The sequence below is a fragment of the Arachis duranensis genome, chromosome 6 (genome assembly GCF_000817695.3).
Source record: "Arachis duranensis cultivar V14167 chromosome 6, aradu.V14167.gnm2.J7QH, whole genome shotgun sequence".
Lineage (NCBI taxonomy): Eukaryota > Viridiplantae > Streptophyta > Magnoliopsida > Fabales > Fabaceae > Arachis > Arachis duranensis.
In genome coordinates, this window is record NC_029777.3 from 109522020 (window position 1) to 109542685 (window position 20666).

Consider the following 20666-nt stretch of genomic DNA (forward strand, 5'->3'; position numbering starts at 1 on the left):
AAAATTACTTTTACTTTTTAATAAGATCTTTTAAAAAAAAAGATAACTCGAAAAAAAGATCTTTTTTAGAAGCTCCTCAAATAAGCCCTAAATCTAGTTATTTTTTAATTTTTAAATTTTTTTCTCTAATAAATTAATGACAATAAAATAAGATAAATGCCGTAAATCTAGTTATTTTTTAATTTTTAAATTTTTTCCCTAATTAAAAACAATATCCATTCATTCAGTAAAATCAAAGAACATCTATTGTGAACCACTTACTCTATTATATGAATTCTACAAAAATGCAAGAACATCCGCTAATAAAAAAGCAAAACACTAAAAATCTACTAACATGTCGAAAAATAATAGGGAAGATGAAAGATCAACAACGTGTTTGATGGAAGGGGAGGTGTGCTCGATAGAAGACTGAGTTGTCGGCTCGACGTATGGGGATGGGAAACCAGCGGCGTCTTGTACTCGCAACGACAACGTTGACCTGTGTCCGAGCTTGTGGCAGCAACGATGAGAAGTGACGTTGACGACGATTGCATTCGTTCAAGCGGTGACGAGACCAACGAGCTGCACAAAAAAACACACAGGCAGCAGTGATCAACTTCCTTGAAAATGACGGCTATGACGGTATTTCAGCGACTTTAGTGTATAGGGAAAAGAGAAGAACGGCGGTGGTAGAAAAAAGTAGGTGAAACAGTAAATTAAAATTATAGACTAGGATAAAGTGAATTGAAAAAATTGGGTGGGTGTTTTTTTGTTGCTGTGGACTTTGATCCAGCCCATTAAAAATTGGCAAAAGTTGGTAGAAATACTCTTAATTACCTAGCAGGATTTATAAAAAATAAACCAAATGTTATATAGGCTTTTAGCTTGGGGTTTTTAAAAAAATGGTCCTGTTCGATTTGTAAATCGAACGGGTTACTTTCTTGAAAAAAACCAATGAAATTAAACTGAATTCTAAGATTGCAAAAATCAAATTGATCAATAAATGGGTGTAATTAAATATAAAATAAAATTATTAAAAATTTAATATATAATTTTAAATATTTAAATTTAATATTTTTAGACTAATAAAATTTAAAATTTTATCATTTTACACAATAAATTATCTATAATTTATTATTAAAAATTTACAAATAATTTTAAATATCAAAGTTTAATAGTTTATGACTAAAAATAATCAAAATGCATATAAATAACAAACACATAATATTCTATTACAAAAAAAAAACAACAATAACAAATATATTTTCAACAAATAAAAGACTCTATTTTCATCGCAAATCATATTCATTATTAAGTATTTCAATATCTCTATCATAAATAAATAGGTAATTCAAAGCCACCATCTTCAGAAATAACATTTAAAGAAGCTATTTGTGGACTCAATTACAATATCAGACATATCTACATCAACTTCTATGTTTTTTTATAGCACTCTTACTATCAGAATATTACGCTTCTGATTACGCCACTCTGATAACAAGAAGTATTACGACGACCTCGTATATTTAATAATGAAATAAGAGTCTTTGACTCGAAACCGTATCTCTGTTTTTTTTTTCTTTTTAAGAATGAAAATACTTTTTAATTGAAAACAAATAAGCATATACATATATACAAAACTCTTACTCAAACAAACAAATATTATATACGTACGTGTTATTACAGTCATGACTCATATCACTCTTACAAGACTATAATAATAAAGGCGAGAAAAAATCTATAACATATGTATACAAACAAAACCAGCATATATAAGAACTTAACAAAAATTTCGCAAGCTTCCTCATCTGTTCTGAAAAGATAAAGCTATAGGGGTTGAAAACATTGTTCTCGAAAGGGTTCTCTGTAGAGGATTTAAGAATTGGTATAAGAAGATACATATAAAGAAAACAATTGATTTCAAGGCAGTGATTATCGTTCGTTCTATGGATCTTTTAAAATCCAAAAGCTAATCATCCAAAATCTTTTCAAAAACCAATATTTAATTATCCAGAAATCCAAAATCATATTTTTCATATAAGAAAATCTTAATCAGTTTTCTAAATTGTATGAATGACCAACTTGTTCCAAGCATAGGTTCATTAAGTCTATGCTGAACCAGTTTGATTTTTCATACTTTACTAAAACCTCAATCAGAAACCAATCACGGCCCCCAACCCAACCAATTCAATCAAATCATCACATTGGAAAAATAACCCTCAACTTCACCACCACCAGCATGAAGGATCTCTCAGTTGCACACACATACAATATAAACAAAAAAAATACAAATAGGATACAAATACAGCAAGTAGGGCAAATAGCAGATAAGCATAGTTAAACAAATACGCAAATCAAAATAATACACACTCAAACAAAATATACAAATGTATATGATGTATGTCTGTCCTATGGCTGATGAGCTAATATGTCAATTATACAGCCAACCCGATATGTCCTGGTAACTAACCATTGTGCATTCCCTCTATACACGCATCCCCAAACTCAACAATATCCATGGGAGAGACAAAATCCCAATCTCAAATTCATATATATATGCATGTCCATGGAGAAATCCGAGGAGTTAAAGTGCCCGGTCACATCTTATATACAGAGGGTCAACAAATTGTCTCAATTTTGCAAGTCACATATGCTTTTAATTCATTATTTATCAATGTCATTATCATCATCAATTCATTATTTTCTAAATAAATCAAACTCAAAACATATAAACCTTAAAACCAAATCTTTTTAAATAATCACTTCAAACAAAGCCTCTAATTTTTATAAAAAATTTGACAGTATCTCCTCTAAAATTCAGACTCTTCTCGAGTCTCATCCAAACATTCCTCAAATTCTTCTCAGTCATTTCCAAATAGTGAATTATTTTCAATAATCAAACCGTTTCCAAATATCAAATCCTTTTCAAATTTGTTTTAAATCAAGTTCCGATATCAAATCAGGTTTAATATCAAACCAAATTTCAATATTAAATCTCTTCCAAACCAAACCAATTCCAATATTAAATATTTTCTAAAATTAAATCATTTCTATAATTAAACTAAATTTTAATATTAAATCTTTTAAAAAATCAACTCATTCTCAATAACAAAACATTTTCAAATCTCAAGAAAACCAATTCGGCAACCGTCAATTTAACAAAATCAATAACTCAAAATAATCAATCGTTTTAAGCCATCAATAATTTTACCATACAAACAATTACAATTGTTAGAGAATCATTAGAATCAATTTAGATCAGTTAGTATCGTTTATATTTATATAGCATATCTGTATATTAATTGTAGGATTCATTCGTAAAAGCGAACGTGGAGTTGTTCTTCTACTTTTGTATGTTGATGACATGATCATTACTGGAGATGATGTTGATGGTATCTCTGATCTCAAGGCGTCCCTTCACCATACTTTTGAGATAAAAGATCTTAGTTCTCTCAACTATTTTCTTGGTCTATAAGTCATATCCACTGATGATGGCATCATGGTGCAGAAATTACAACCACAAAATAACTGGCAAGTATACCGGGTCGTTCAAAGTAATACCTCAGGTGAGTGAGGATCGATCCCACGAGGATTGATGGACTAAGCAACAATGATTGAGTGATTTACTTAGTCAGACAAACATAAAATGGTGTTTTAAGGGGTTCAAAAGCATTAACAATAAATTCAGAATATCGAAAAGCTAGCAGTAAATTGGTGTAAATAATATGGGAGAAACAGTTAAGACTTTAGAGATATCTATCTTGTGGATTGACTTTTTTTACTAACTATTTTAATCATGCGAGATTCAATTCATGGCAAACTATATGTGACTAAACCCTAATTCCTTAGACCTTTTTAGTCTCCTCTAACCTTCATCAACCGCCAATTCCTTGGTCACTTGATTCCAATTAGAGGATTAAGTTCAATTCTAGTTTATATGCTACAGAAAACCCTAATTACCCAAATATAAGAGGATTATATGTCACGTATTCCGTTAAGTCCAGATAATTAGAAGTTTAGGAGAAATTGTTTCAAGCTGTTGTTCAAGTAAAGAGTTTTTCCAAGTTATACAAGAATTCAATTAGAGTAATAGTATCAATCCATACAATAGATGGAGCTCCTAACCTTAACAGTGAAGATTTAGTTGCTCATGGTTTAGAGACAAAACTAGGATTCTGAAAAACTGTAAAGTGCGGAACGGGGTAGAAGAGAGGAGAAGAGCCCAAAGGGATAATTCTTTTTCCCTTTTATATCCAATCCTAATTAATATAAATTATATTTCCTAAAATTAAATAATATCTTTTCCTATTTTTAATTACAATACGGTTTAATCGGAAATCTAAATAAATCTTTGAATATCCTTAAGTTGGACACTGGGACCACTTGATAGTTGAAGAACTTGCGCCTAACTTGGCAAAGGCTGCGTCTTACTTGAAGTGGGCAGCGTGTCTTGGCGTGGAGTGTTGAGTGTTGCGCCTTACTTGAAGATAGTTTGCGCCTAACTTGAGTGACTCACACCAAGGTTGCGTGTTGTTGTTGTGCATTGCGCCTAACTTGAGAAATATCAAGTTAAGCGTAGCCTTGGCATAACTCCTTGGATGCCTCTCTTTCATCCTGGCGCCTAACTTGAGAATTCTCAAGTTAGGCGCCACCATGGCTGCCTTGGGTGAGTGAAGTTAATTGATCTTGGCTCCTAACTTGAGAAATCTCAAGTTAGGCGCCACCTTGCTGATTTGGTGGAAAAGAAGTATGGACTATTATACATCGTTGGAAAGTTCTGGAAGTTAGCTTTCCAACGCCACTAAAATCACATTCATTGGACCTTTGTAACTCGAGTTATTTAGGTTTGAGTGCATAGAGGTCAGGGTTGACAGCATCATTCGCCTTCTTCTCTTTTTTCTGCGGAAACTCCATCAAATCCAACCGAATGCTACCTAAAATAAACATAATTACATACGACTCAAAGTATCATTCATAGTGGCTAAAAGACAATTAATTCTTGATTAAATTCAACAAATTAAATACAAATTCATTAGGAAAAGATAGGAAAGATGCTCACGCATCACATCTATTTCTCTCAAGTTAAATATGCTTCAGGTATTCTTGCTCGAGCTGAAATTACAGATAGTCGCACTGAGTCTACTCCTCTTGAGCCTAATGTTCGATTTACTCCTATGGATGGCACTATATTGGATAATCCTACTCTTTATCGACAGCTAGTTGGAGGACTCGTCTACGTAACTGTCACCCGACCAGACATCACCTATCCAATTCATGTATTTAGCCAGTTCTTGTCAGCTCCTCGTACTACTCACTGTGCGACAGTTCTTCGCATTCTTCGCTACATCAAAGGCACCCTATTTCATGACCTTTGTTTTTCTGCCCATTCCTCTTTGTCCCTTCAGGCATACTCCGATGCTGATTGGGCTGGTGATCCCACTGATCATCGTTCTACTACTGGTTACTGTTTATTTCTTGGCGTACTAAAAAGCAAACGTTCACTACTCGATCAAGCACAGAAGCTGAGTACTGTGCTCTCGCTGACACCACTGCTGAGGTTGTCTCAATTCGTTGGCTTCTCGAAGATTTTGGTGCTCTTCAGTCGTCCCCTACTGATGTTTTTGTGACAACCACAGTGCTATTCAGATTGCCCATAATGATGTGTTTCATGAACGCACCAAACACATTGAGATTGATTGTCACTTTGTTCGGCAACGTATCCTTATTGATGCTATTCGTCTCATTGCTGTTGGAACACTGGATCAGACTGCTGATATCTTCACAAAAGCTCATCACTCGACTCATTTCCGGACTTTGTTATCCAAACTCAAGATGGTATCTTTAGCTCCCACTTGAGTTTGAGGAGAGATGTTAGAGAATCATTAGAATCAATTTAGATCAGTTAGTATCGTTTATATTTATATATGTTAGAATTTGGTTGAATTTGTCCCACATTGCTTAGGATAGCAAATAGAGTGGGTGGCCTAGGCTATAAATATGAGACTAAGTTCTCCATTTGTTTTTGCACCAGTCGAAAACACTTAAAGCTTGTATCTGACTTTTCTTTTCCTCTATACCTTTTGATTAGAGAGTGTTGTGAGGTGTAGTTAAATATTTGCTTTGAGAGTGTGGGTGTACTGGGGTGTCGGTGTTAGAGAGAAAGAAGTCTATGTGTTGTAACAATTTTCACATAGTGATATTCTCTGGTTGTCATTTGACAATGGCCGTGGTTTTTTCTCCAGTAATTGGAGTTTCCACGTTAAATTCTTGTGTTGTGATTGTGTCTATTTTATTTCTCTGTGAAAGATATTTTTTCAAGGGGGAATGGTGTATTATTCCCAACATGTGGTATTAGAGCTTCGGTTCGGTGGGATTTATTCTTAGTATGCTCTGTGGTTGTAGCCTAGTCTGACATTCCACATCAGAAAAGAATTTTGTCTTGTAGCTTGAGGTTGATCTTTGGTTGCTATTGTTGTTGCTGGAAGGCAGTGTGACACTATGAGAGTGCAGTTTGGAAAGGTTCTAGCTAAGGAAAGACCTGGTATTTAAGTGTGTCCATTGTGACCCACCTCTCTTTCCTGGGGACCCTTCATAGTGCATGGTCTATAGTTGAGTTATATTATTCCAGTATATGGTTGCAACAATGTCAGGATATTCAAGTGCTGTGAATCTTGAATAGAGAAATTTGATAGAAGAATCAATTTTGGCTTGTGGCAAATACAAGTCAAGGATGTGTTGATACAATCAGGTTTGCACAAGGCGTAGAAGACAAGAAGTATCCTCATGGTATTACCGCACTGCCATGGATAAGGATAAGTTGTGGCAATCGGGTCCACAATTGCACACGGGCATTGGTTGGCGTTGAGATGCAAGGTGTATGGCGGAGTTATGTCGATGGCTGAAGAACTTCCAATAAAAGTCAATTTAGAAGTTGCACCATGAATTTTCAGCAAGGTTTCGATCTGTACCAAGGCGAAATACTTGGAGTGGTCTAATTCCAAGTGAGTATACTTTCATGGTGGAGTATGATAGTTCTCTGAACTATGATTGTCGGTATAGACAATGGCAGCAAAGAATTGTCGGTGTTGACTATGGAAGCTGAAGATGTGTGACTATTTCAATCAAGGTGGTGGAGATTGTTAGAATTTGGTTGAATTAGTCCCACATTGCTTAGGATAGCAAATAGAGTGGGTGGCCTAGGCTATAAATATAAGGCTAAGTTCTCCATATTTTTTGCACCAGTCGAAAACACTTAAAGCTTGTATCTGACTTTTCTTTTCCTCTATACCTTTTGATTAGAGAGTGTTGTGAGGTGTAGTTAAATATTTGCTTTGAGAGTGTGGGTGTACTGGGGTGCCGGTGTTAGAGAGAAAGAAGTCTATGTGTTGTAACAATTTTCACATAATGATATTCTCTGGTTGTCATTTGACAAACGGCCGTGGTTTTTTCTCCAATAATTGGAGTTTCCACGTTAAATTCTTGTGTTGTGATTGTGTCTATTTTATTTCTCTGTGAAAGGTATTTTCTCAATGGGGAATGATGTATTATTCCCAACAATATAGCATATCTGTATATTAATTGTAGGATTCTATACTTTTATTACTTTGATTCTTCCAGTACCTATATATACTCCTTGTATATTGTACTTTTCATCATACTGAATAATACACAAAACACTTTCTTCAGCTTAGTCTCATGTTTCTAACAATAATCATCCAGAGCAACTCAATTCAGTCCGTAAGACTTGCAAAATCACAAAACTATATTTTTTGTATTAATATCAACTTGTAACAATTCTTGAATAGTTGAACCCATAGTCAAAGAAACTCTTTTTTCTCGACCCGCAATTAGTGGCAGCCGCAACTACAACCCCAAACTACTCTTGTAGCAGTAATAGGAACTCTAAAAGCTACATGCAACAACCATAACCCAATCTTACGTTACCAAAATCTCAGAGTGTCTAACCAAACATAACAGAATATTGATTTTCAAGGATTTTGGAACAAAGATGCTTACCGTAACTGAGGAACAACTGAACCGGACAGCAACAGCTCAGCAGTGACTTTGGCGATGGAGACACGGCTCAACTCCCCATCAACAGTGGCGGGAGAGGAACGGCGACGTTAGTGATGCTCTCCGACAGCCAGGAGCATGGCGGCGCAGCCTCCAGCAGCTTGACGGCAACACAGGTCTTCTCCTCCGCGCGACTCGCTCCTCCCTCGCGTGTCTTCTCCTGGCGGTAATGGTGGACGGCAACAAGCTCAGCGACGGTGTGGCTCGCGTCTTCCTCTCTTCTCGGCGCATCTCTCCTCTGTGACGGCACAACTGGTAGTGATGAGGATGAACGACGGCGACACGGTTTGACGGGTTCGACGACGACGCAAGACAGGGCAGAGCATGGTGGCGGCGAGGCAACAGCCCCTTCCTAGCAGGCGCGCTCTTCTTCTCTTCTGTGAACTCCCTCCCTCACGCGTCCCCCTTCCCTCTTCTTTCTTTCTCCCCGCTCCCTTCTCCCCTTTCTTTCTTTTTTCCATGTGTGTGTTTTTTCTTGTGCATGTGTGTTGCGTTTTAGAAGGGAAAAAGGGTAAGTGAGTGGCGGTAGGGGTTAAGGTAAAATTAAGATTTTTAATTTGGAAATTAGAATTTTCTATTTAAAAATTTAGGGTTAAAATTAGAGTTTAGTAATTTTAATAAAATTTAAATATATTGATTAATTTAAAATTTAATTTAATTTTTAAATTTATTTTTAAAAAATATTATTTAATTATTAATTTATTAATTAATTTTTAGTCAAATATTCTAATTTCAAATATAAGATAATATAATTTTAAAAATAAATTTTTTAATAAATAAATAAATTTAAAATCAATTCATAATAAAATTTTTTAAAATTCTGAGTCTTACATGATTTATTTAATAAAATAGAATAAAAAATTAAAATTAACATTTAATAACATATATTTTATTGAAAGAAACAAATTTTATTGTTTTCACTCACCATTAGGATATGAAGGCATAATACTATAGTTTATATAAAACTTTCAAAGGCTTTAATATCTCTGTTAGTAAATCGAGGATCATCTTAATGCAGTAAGTTCCTCTTTTAATGCACTTAGAATGAAGATGTTGATTATATGTCACATGAATAATGTCACTTAGGTAGCGTTTGTTTTAAGGTACTGAGACAGAGACTAAGAGACTGAGACTCAGTATTGTGTTTGTTAGTTCAGAGACTGGTACTAAAATTTTTGTCTCTGTCTCTAAAATTTTAGTATTTCAGTACCTTCAAAAAGTAGGGACACAGGGGACTGAAATTTTTAGAGATAGAAACTGAAAATTTAATAACATTTTATACCTAAAATACTTTCATTTCAATTAATTAATTCCAATTTCACCCTTTGTGCAAATTAAATTAGAGTTTCATTCTTGTTTCAATTCCTGTCTCTCATTTTACACCAAACAGAATACTGAGATTTATTTCAATCCCTGTCTCTTAGTCTCTGTCTCTCAGTATCAGTCTTTCCGTCTCTGTCTCTCCACCAAACGCTACCTTAGACTTTAACATTTTAATTGGTTCTTTTTATTTGAAAAAATTTGTTCAAAAAGATTATAGTTTCTCTTATATCTACATGAAAAAAGTGAATTGCCATTTTTTATAAATTAAGAGCAATTCACCTATAACCTATTTTTTTTGTTATGGAAGTAAAAGAAGTGATATATTTTAATATTATAATTTTTGATATTTTTTAAAATTGTGAAAAGTACACAAATTGGAGGGTTCGCTTTCTATACCTCAATTTTTTAAAATTCTTTTTAATACAAATCGGACGGTCCGATTTCTGTACCTCTAATAAATCGGACGGTCCAATTTCTACTTCTCTAATTAAATGGCTCCACATTTGAGAATAACACCCCCAACAATCTACATTTTTAAAAAATACCATTACTACTCCAATATTAAAAATAAAAAATTCCCACCTCTCACCCACATAAATATAAAAATCAAACATCATTTATTACTTAATCTTTAAAAAACCCTTAAACTAAATTGAACTTAAAAATAAAATACCAAATTCAAGTCTCTTTCTGATTTTTTTTTATTTAAAATGGTATTGTTTTGGTAGTTTAGGTTGAACTCATAATCCTTTAAAAATAGATCATTTTCAGCAGTTCACCAGTTAATTGTTAGTTCGATCGATGTTTTATTTTTTTTATCAAACGATTTTCTTCATCAATCAATCGATTAAAAGACTAATTTAAAATTGATCCGGTCAAATTAGTCGATTCGATTCGTTTTTTAGAATTATGCTAAATTTCAATAATAAATCAATGTAAACATATCTAATTGATTGTTTGATATGGACAAGGTGATCAAGAGATTAGATTTTCAACTACAATAACTAAATCAAGCTGAGTTGATAACACTAAAATAAAAAAATAATTTTGTGAATTTAATTTTTTTATTGATTACTGAAGTCCAAATTTATTATTTAATCACCTTGATAATTAGAAAACACATTTTTAATATATTAACCTATTTGATTTTTACTTGTATAAAAAAACAAAAAAATTCATGAGAAAAAAAGAAAAAATAATTTTTTTATGTTGTATTGAGTTTTTAAATACAAGAAAAAGACAAGAATTTATAAAGAAAATATTGTCTATATAGTAAAATTAATTATCAAAATTAATAAAATTAAATTTATTTTTAATATTTTAATGAATAATTTTAGTATAAAAAATTTAGGATAAAATGTTGATATTCCAAACCTAATAAATGAAGCAGCTTGCTTGATAAAGACAAACTAATACTTTTTTTTTTTATCATAATTTGATCCAACTTGAATCAAATTAATTAAAGCTTTAATAGCCATCGAGTTATAGTTCAAATGACATAGTTTCTCCATATTCGTTTATATGTTATGGTTCGAGTCTCTCTATGGTAAAAAAAAAAAAAAAATTACAGCTCTAATAAGTTCATACTTTGAACCCTGTGAAAGAAAGAAAAGCAAGTTTCCATACTAATTACAACATGTCTTACCCATGGAAAAAGCAAAAGGAAAGTTTGATTCCCTTCTGAAACAAAAAAACCGGTGCACGTTAGCATTTATCAGCAACACTGCAATATCAACAGATAAGAACAACAACAGAAGCCATAGCTGGCCTAATCAGAAAGAAGCGCATTTTAGCAAAGACCGAGAGAGGTCCACCATCAATTATGGCTATAAACCACCGAAATTATTAGGATTTACGCGATCCATCTTAATTCCCACCAACTTACACAACCCACAATGAAGAACAAGGCGCACATTAGCACAGAATATAATAGCCCCACATAGCTTCCATGTGTCACCTCCAAAACTCAATACTGAAACCCAACACACAAAGCAAATCCAAAACTGTGAAGCAGAAAGAACGTAACTTGTTAACGCTTTTCGGGATTTTTATTTTATTTTTTATTTTCAAAGGAACAAGCGTTGAGCTTTGGATCTATTTGGGGGGTGCCCAGGAAAAAATCTTCAAAACCCAGGTTCAAAATTTCTCCCTTTTTGGCAAAGTTGGAAACTTTTTGTTGTGGGCAATGGTGGGATGAGGATTAAAAAGGAAGAAAAGAAGAAGAATAAGAAGGTGGAAGAGGGTGTGACATGGCAAGAGGGAAATGGGTTTGTTCTTACAAGAAGATCACCCTATTTATTTGCTTCTTCAACATTGCCGTTGCACTCTTCTGTCTTCGCTCTCTCTATGCTTCTATCTATATCTACTCCGGTAGCGTTGGAAGGAACAGTTAAGTCAATTTTCAATCTCTCACTATATCTTATTTTTGTTTCCTCTACTAACAACAAAAAAGGAAACAATAGGAAAGTGTATGCATTGTGTTTTTTAGTATGTTTTTGGACCAAAAACAGAAAGGGTATTGCTTTGAGTAGTTTTAGACTAAAGACATTGATTATTTTTTATAAATCTTTTTTTATTTGATTTGGTTTCTACTGTTTTAAGCTATGGAGCAGGGTACTGCTTTTTTAAACCAGAAGACATAAATAGTATAGCAATGAGTAGTTCTAGACTGACCATATCAATTTTTTGAAGCCCCTTTTTTTTATTTGTTTTGGTTTCTATTGTGCTTTCAGTTGTGGAGTATATAGGTCACTGCTTAATGGTTTGTGTTAAATTTGAGCCAAATGAATAACACGGGTATTGTAATGAATAGTTAGAAACCAGAACTTTATTTTTTTCAGTATTGTAAGCCCCCTTTTTTTCAGCTGTGTTGTATAAACCAGATCAGATTCAGAAAATGGAAGAATCAGAGCAAATCCGCAAGGCGCACAAACCAGTGGAGTTAGTAAAATGGGTAAGAACTGTTTTCTATTCTACCTAGCTTCAGCAACATTTTTTTCAGAAGCTAAAGTAAATTCAATTGTTTTGCAAGTAGGTGAAGAAATTTGAAGGGGAGTTTTCGAGTGAAACCGTGGCAGTTGAGTTGCCTCAGCATTTGAAACGGAAAATAGTTGATGAGGTCCTGCAGAGACTAAGGAGCTTGAATAGTAATAGAACAAACAGTTCCGATTCCCTCGGCATTGATAAGGAACGACGTGAGTGCTTTTAAATTGTGCTAGCATATACAATTCCATCTATGATGAAACATTGGTAGGCACTTTGTGTATTAGTAACATTCTACAAATTATGGTTGAGCTAATAATATCATCTGTAGGAGTGGAAGCGCATGGTTCTGCTATGCTTATTGTCAAGTTTAGTTTATCAACTATTTTGGTGACATTGATACAGTTGTTTTATTACTTGATTGACATATTTTCAGAACTTTCAAATTTTTGAAACATGTGATCATCCTTATAATGTTTACAGAAAAAATGGTTTACCATTCTTGATGTAGTGATTGACATAATTGAGGAGTATTCTAAATTAAATTGAATAGTGATATAGGGAAGCCTACGTAAAAGTAGACAGTGGATTATTGAGCTACCACAAACTTCCACATATAGTTTGAGATAGTTTAGAGTTTTTAATGATAATAATATACTTTCGTGTTATAAGCAATGGATCATGGATGTGCATGTACCTGAGGTTGACTGTTTGAAATGCACACTGATTGATTTATTAGAGGGAAATTATTCAATAGTTTCATGTTTTAGTTGATACCGGAGTTTTAGATTGGTGATGGATTAATAAATGTTGAGAGGGTTTATGATAGGACACAACAACTTCATCTGAAAGATATATTCAGCTCTACATCTCAAGAAAAGGCTTCATTTATTTGTATGTGAATCTTTTTATCCAACTACTGTGTATAAAATATCAGTCACACTGCCAAAATTTTTTTGTTAGAAAGTTTCCTCCTTTGTTGCTTCTGAAAGTGTTGGGGATATTTATCTTGAGAATGGGAAATTGAGCTCCCTTCTTATATGAGCAATAAGTCATTCTTTTTTCTGACACAAATTTTTATTTGGTTATGTAAATGCTAAATTGGTAGTATTTGGATGATATTTTATTGCAAAATTATCTTTAACATAAACTCATCCAATACAGAAGCAGTAGAAAACTGGCGCAAGGAAAGATTGAATGAGATTAAGTTGGCCCTTGTTAGAGGGACTTCGAGCTCAAGCATCAATTTTGAAGAGGCAGGTATGGCCGTATGGGCAATTGATTTTCTGTGACATTTCCTACATTTATGAGACACGTTCTTGTCTTCTGCACATTGGTAATGAATGCTCACACAAATCTTTGACACTTCAGTATTTTACAAAATATCTATTTGAACTTCGTAGGCATACTAGCAAGAGCTTTGGATTCTGGTTGGGATACGCTTTCCGAAGAAATTGGCCTTTGGATACCTGTTCAAGTTGCAAATGAGGAACATGATGACAAACCAAATGGTGCCGAGGAGTTTGGTAATATCATGTTCTTTAGACTATTTTTCTGAGTCAACCTCCAATATATTCTCTAACAAAACAATGAATAAAGTTGTCATTTGTGGTTTACTCGATGTCATTTAAGTTGTCATTTGATTTCTCTGGGATCAATTAACAAATTAACATGCAAGGTGTCACAGAATCTTGAAATATGCATGTATCTTTTCTTTCTGTGCTAAAACAAATTTTTGCATGTGACAATCCACAGACGAAGAAGTTCTTCCGGGTAGGCCCCTTCCACCCGTGTGCAATGCGGAACTTCACACAGATTATGGTGGCGATGCAGTTCGATGGGGTCTTACTCACCCCCAAGATAGTGCAGCCGATTGCTGTCAAGCTTGCTTGGACCAGGCTAAAAACGCCAAAGAAGGCGAAAAGAAATGCAACATTTGGGTTTATTGTCCATCAGAGTTTGGGTGTCATTCTCCGGATATTTATCAGCACAAACATCAGGAATGCTGGCTGAAATTTGTAAGTTAGCCTTTGATACTTACATATTCTGGATTGACAAATTGCTCTTGAACATGGTAATCAAACTCAAAAGAGTTCGCGTAAATTTGTGGAACTTAGGGGAACTAAAACTTGTAAACTTGTTAATTTTATCTGAGGACCTAAACTTGTACCCAGAAAAGTTTACTAGTTAACTCGAGAATTTGATAATCATGCTGTTGAAATATGAAACAATGTCTGGTCTTAAAAGTTCCCATTTATTGCTGTAGTTGTTCTTCTCTGCTGACTAATTTATACCTGCATGATATTCTGAATCCAGGCTGAGAAACCGAAGCTGAACTTTAAAGATAGGTATCCGGAATGGTATCGAAATTCGCATCCGTCTGCACCCGTGATTGTTCCGTGGGCCTCTGGAGTTGTTAGCGCATGAGCCAAATAGCTGACGCCAAATGTGACAAAATCAACTGTGGTCCAGAGCTACTTTCTAGACTTACAGGCACATAAAAGCTAGCTTAGGAAAGCCTTTGCAATGCTTTGAGGATCATAGTATGGTGTTGGCCAACATATTTTTGCCCCTTATTTTTACAGTTAGAAAGAAAATTTCAGAGGAAGAGAGGGTTTTCCCCTAATAGTGATTTAGGAATTAGGACTAAGGTTTTGGTTAAAGTGAGTTCTAATCACCGAGGCAATGTGAGTTAAATAGATGAGAAGGAAGTTGTTTTTGTTGTGATCAATGTATCTGGTATTATCATTCATTTATCTGTGGGATTTATATTCATCCCACTCAAATATAATTCCTGCAATTGGTAATATTGATGGTCCAATTCATTTATCTGTGTCTGTGAGTTTTGATTTGAAGGGGCCAAGAAAGGCTTGAAGTGTAAAGTGAAAGCTTTTTAACTCTTCTCACTCTTTTCCATTCATTTCATCTATTCCCCTACCAAACTCCAATTCATAAATGCACTTTGAAGTATTTGTTTTTTAGTTGATAATATTAATAAGGAGTGTGTAGTTAATTGTGGTGCTGCTTGTATTTTTCTAGTTAACATTGTCAAATACTTGGACAATTGAGTCTAGCAATGTTAAGTATCTCCTTGCATCCTGCTTCGGGCATTAGAATTTTACTACTAAGGGTGTCTTAGTAACTTTGGTGAAATTTTTTTTTCTTTCTCTCTCTCTCTCTCTCTCTCTCTCTGTGATCCACTTTTATATTTGTGAACTTAAAAATGCGCCTTAGAATGAAAAGATAACTATAAAACTTGAACCGAATTAGTAAGTTCATAATAATTGGTTTAGTATGTAAAGTGAAATTGATAGTGGAGAATGGAAATGGATTCTTTTCATTTTTTTGAACATTTGAGAGAATAAAATGTGATCTCTTATCTTTAATTTTATAAGTGAGACTAAAAATAAATAGGAGAGATTAAACATTGGATACCATCTAGTTTTTTTTCACTGAAGAGGATCCTCTCCTGCGGTTTTGTTAGGAAGATAATGACTTTTGTAAACAAATGAACAATGGGTTCTAGAATTGACTCAATAAAGTAAAAAAATACTCCACCTTAACTGTGCATGAGTAAATCGAATCAAAAGAAATAATCATCCAATTAGAAATAATAAACATAATCATCTGCATATCTATTGAATTGAACATCCGACATATTCATTGTTCACATTGTTTAGTATTCTCATTGTCTATCTATACTTTTCGTTTGATAAATTTAATTAAATTATGTAACAGTTATCAAATTAATTTATTTTTCATTTATTTTTTCACAAAATGTTCCATTCTTCCCAAAACTAGAAAGAAGAAGCTAAAGCATGGTAACCAGTAGGTAAACCTAACCAACCACGTTTCCCACTTTTTTTTGTTTAACAAAATTTCCAAAACTGTAATAATCTAGAAAATGTAACACAACCCATTCATCACTTTGGAATAGGAATTCCAATTCTGCGATTCACCGATTCCAATTACGCAAACGAATTAGAAAGAAAAGAAGGAACTTGTCATGGGTTCGGGTTTCGGAGAATCCAATAAGGTTCGCTGGAGCGTCTTCGATGGCGTCAGGATCATTGCCGCCACGCCGGAGGCTCTCATGGTGGAGATCGACTCCGCAATCTCCACTCTCGAATACACACGCGCCACCGCTACCCTCGACTCCGCCTCCTCCTCCGCTGCCGCAGACGGCGGCGGATACGACGAACGCGTGGCGGATGAGGCATATAAGGCCGGATGCGCAGCCTTGGCAGCAGGTAAGATTGAAGAGGCGCTCGGATCTCTGAAGGTATCTCTATCGAAGTGCCCGCCGGAAAAGACAGCGGCGGTGACAAAACTTCAGTCTTTGATCTCTCTCACATCCCAGCAGATTCAGAATCAAAGATCTAAATCTAAATCTAATTCTAATTCTAATTCAAAGTGACATGAGACTCTAGCAATCATTGTTGTAAATTTGAAATCTTACATGAAATTGAAGCTAAGGTGTTTGTTATTATGCCTTTGTGTAAAACAAGCAGCACCATTGAAATCTAGCTTCTTCATTACAGTTGCTTTGATTAATGAAAGATCTTGTTCTCATTCTTTCACATCATCAAGCTCATGCTCCAATATTTTTAGCTTTGCAATTTCAAAAGTAAATCAATAAAAACCTAATAGAAATGACATTGTAAAACAATTAGAACAAACTAAGTCATCATTCAATAGAACTAACATGCCTACTCAAACACACACAAATATAACTAACTTTTATAATCATTACAATTCTAAGCAAAAATTATTTTCACATCTGATTAGATACTAGTATAAGACTTATTTAAGCTATTATCCAACCCCATTACAATCATAATGTTTAGTAATGGGGGAGCAAACATTTATGCCATAGGAAATAAAGGTTAGCCAAATCTCCTTGGATTTCATCTTATTTTGATCATTTGAATAAATGAAATGTGATTCTTCTTATTATTTTTCTTGTTCATTTTTATTCTTTGTTATTAATCATCCTAACAAATTTTGGAGAATAACTAATGTTAGGTAGCAGACAACTATATGGGAAAAAGAAAAAAGGAAAACTATTTTTGAAAAGAAGATATATATAAATAATGAATGGTTTTTCTCTATTCAAAAGAAAAAAAATATAGGTTTTTTTTAGTTTCGATAATTTTATTAAAATTCGACACAAATTTTAAAACTCAAAAACCACTTAAAAATTATTTAAGAAATTACTTATTAACTAAATATCTTTATATCAAAACTAATTTGAGTTGATCGATTTGTTTACTCACTCGTTTGCTTAAACAAGTGCTGGCAGAGGAAAACCAAAAAAAAAAAATTATAAAGTATAAGATCTGTGATTTATGAAATGTGCCAACTCTTTGATAGCATAAACCATAAAGTGAGGAATAGGCATTGGCAAAACATGTTGAGCCATGGAAGGGTAACAGTCTTATCAATGAATCAAATTATTCATACATAGGGCCTAGGGGTATATAGAATCCACCTTTTATGTCATGCTAGTCAATTTTAAGTGGATGCAATAAGGCCACTTAGCTCAAATAATGTACCAAAGCTTTTGTCAATTTTTGGATTACTTTTTCAATTGGGGGACATAGACATTATTGACCAATCAAAGCAAATTTATCTGATAGCAGTATCAATTTGGTGGCATGTCCTATTAACCTTATCACTTTAGCTTTAAGTTCATCTCTGAATAAGCACTAACACAATTAAATTAACAAATCTATGAAGGCTATTCATGGTAATTAAAGGTAAATTAAATTACTGTGCTTATTATATAGCAGTCAAACAAGCATTTGAATTACAAAGAGAATTTTGTTTCCATTCATTTAAAAATGTCTTCTAGGCCATTGATAACTTGCCTTTACCTTCAAGAACGGAAGGCTTAGTGGCTTCAGTAAGTTGCAAGGCCACTATCAATAATAAAGCAGCTCCATTTCAGGACCAATGAAACGTACATACACTGAATTATTGGTGTTCATTAATTAGTAATAGGGTTTTTTTTTTCTAAATAAATTAAAAACAAATAAATTACTTGATTCAGCTGAAACAAAATTAATTACACAAATGTCGTTTCTTATATTATATAAATCATACTAAGGTTGTGTGAGTTAGGATTTAAATGTAAATCGTCACATCTTACGACGATTTACATTTTTAACTTTATGCATGCAAATCATGTTAGGGTGTCCTAAGGTTAGGAAAGTACATAAATTGCAAAAGTTAATTAGAATTTAAGTCTTAAATCAATATTCGATTAGTTAGATTGACAAGTACTTCTTTCTAAAAGATCAATTTGAAAATTAAGCCTTAATTACAAAGAACTAAGTTTTAGAATAGTCATATTGTCTATAAAAATTTCAATAATACTTAATTAGAATTTCTTTCAGTAGAAGAATATTTGTGGTTTTATCAATAATTGCATTTTAACCCCCTTGAATTTTCATCAACAACTTGAATTATCTAAAATGTGCAAACTACCTCAAATAAATTCATTATACTTCCGTGATGTTAGTGCAAATTTTCCACTTACAATTTTAAAATTATGCAACTTTATTGTGTTAGTCTGCATATTTCAAAAAGTGTAGGGGCTAATTTGTAATACTTTTAAGTTTTAGAGATCAAAATACATATGATGTAAAGATTAGAGGAGTAAAAAGAAATTATCTTAAAAAAGCATATATATAATGTATTCTTCTCTTGTATGACAAGTTGATTAATGAAATTCTAGAATGGGTGTATTCTATCATGAAGATCCACCAAACCACCACACAAAGAGATGCAAAATATTTGCAGCTACCATAAAGGAAGTGTTTTCTTTCAACTGCCAAAATTCTTGTAGAAAGCTTTCCATTGCAAGCCTTGATGATGAGGAGTTCCCAGCAATCACTGATCTTGAAGAGGAACAACAAGTATGTATATTTCACTTCACCACAATCCTTATAACATGATGTTTCATTTTCATGTTTTTTTTGCATACCACAAACCATAGTTTGAAAGGTGGTTGTGCAAACTAGAATTCATTTCAACATATTTGGTATAATCATTATTACATTTCAACCATAGTTTTTTTTGTTTAATAAATGTTATGTAAACAATGATTTGGACAAAAGTATTATATCTCCATTTAGTTTTAAGCTTTAACATGTTTTAATAATTATCAATCAATACATAAACTGTTTTTTTATTGTTAGATCAAACAAACTTTTTAATTTGAATGTGAAATTCATTGTTAAGCTTTTAAAGTTAGTTATACTGTGCTTTAGGTGGTTGTTATGGCGGTTAGAAGGCGCCAAGCCATGGAGAAACAGAAGCACAAGCCAGGCTTATATGTCACACAAACTATAACAACAAAAGAAAAAAAAGAGGGTGGTAATGAAGAACATGATGATCAAAGAGAAGAGTTTTGTTCTGTTAAGAGTTGCTTCTCATGTTGTTCTTCTTCCAATGCTGCTGCTGTGAGTGATGAAGCATTCTGTTCTGTGAAGACAAACCTCTCGAGATGTAATTCAAGCATCAATGAAGCTGTTGAGTTGTTTCCGCCGCCAGAGTATTGGAAGCGTTCGATTATTCGGGAGCTTTGTCATTGTGAGGGATGGCCTTTTGGTCTCTGCCGGAAAGCTGTGTTGCTTCCACCATTGCCTAAGTCACCTTCTGAATCATGGTTGTCAAGAAAAATACAAAGAAGTTCTAAGGATGCTACTTGAAGAGCATATTTAGAAGCATGATAGTGATGACTGATGAGTGATAAGCAATAAAAATTGTTGGATTCTATGTTGTTAGAGTTGGTATTTTGAGACTTTAAGGTCACGGGTTCAAAATCCGAGAACAGTTGAGGTATGTTATTTGTATTCACCTTTCTTGTATACTTAGTTGACAACACTTCTTTGTTATTAAATCCAATGATAAGAGTGCATAATAAGAACAAACTAGAACTCAGTCCATACACCCTCTCAACCCCATTTTTATGTTATCAATGACAACTATTTTCAGTTTCAGTCTTAAACTGACTCCTAAGTATATATAGATGCTGCTTATTTTGCACTTCATATTACTGTTATATCTCAGCAATTGTATCAATGAGAAGATTAATGATATAGTACCAATAAAGTAAATAAATTCTGTGTTCCTACCTACTGATTTTGTTAATTGAATTTTTTTAGATCATTGTTATAGAATTCGACCCAAGTTGGAGAAAGAATATTTAATTTGTGAATTATCCTCTCGGCGATGCCAACAAGAATAACTCGAATTAAACAAAATATACATCATACTAAAAACGTATAGAAACTAATAACCAA

General features: G+C 33.5%; 2 protein-coding genes across 2 annotated transcripts; both read left to right on the forward strand.

The window, feature by feature from the left end:
* Positions 1 to 10992: 10992 nt before the first annotated feature.
* LOC107495837 (uncharacterized) lies at positions 10993 to 15186 on the forward strand. The gene is made up of 7 exons (XM_016117035.3): positions 10993 to 11763; positions 12240 to 12328; positions 12410 to 12569; positions 13522 to 13617; positions 13761 to 13883; positions 14113 to 14375; positions 14674 to 15186. Exons 1-7 carry the CDS (start codon positions 11625 to 11627, stop codon positions 14782 to 14784), a joined length of 981 nt encoding a protein of 326 aa, XP_015972521.1. The 5' UTR covers positions 10993 to 11624; the 3' UTR covers positions 14785 to 15186.
* A 3888-nt stretch (positions 15187 to 19074) lies between these two features.
* LOC107495876 (uncharacterized) lies at positions 19075 to 20371 on the forward strand. The gene is made up of 2 exons (XM_016117087.3): positions 19075 to 19277; positions 19632 to 20371. Exons 1-2 carry the CDS (start codon positions 19098 to 19100, stop codon positions 20070 to 20072), a joined length of 621 nt encoding a protein of 206 aa, XP_015972573.1. The 5' UTR covers positions 19075 to 19097; the 3' UTR covers positions 20073 to 20371.
* Positions 20372 to 20666: the final 295 nt, after the last annotated feature.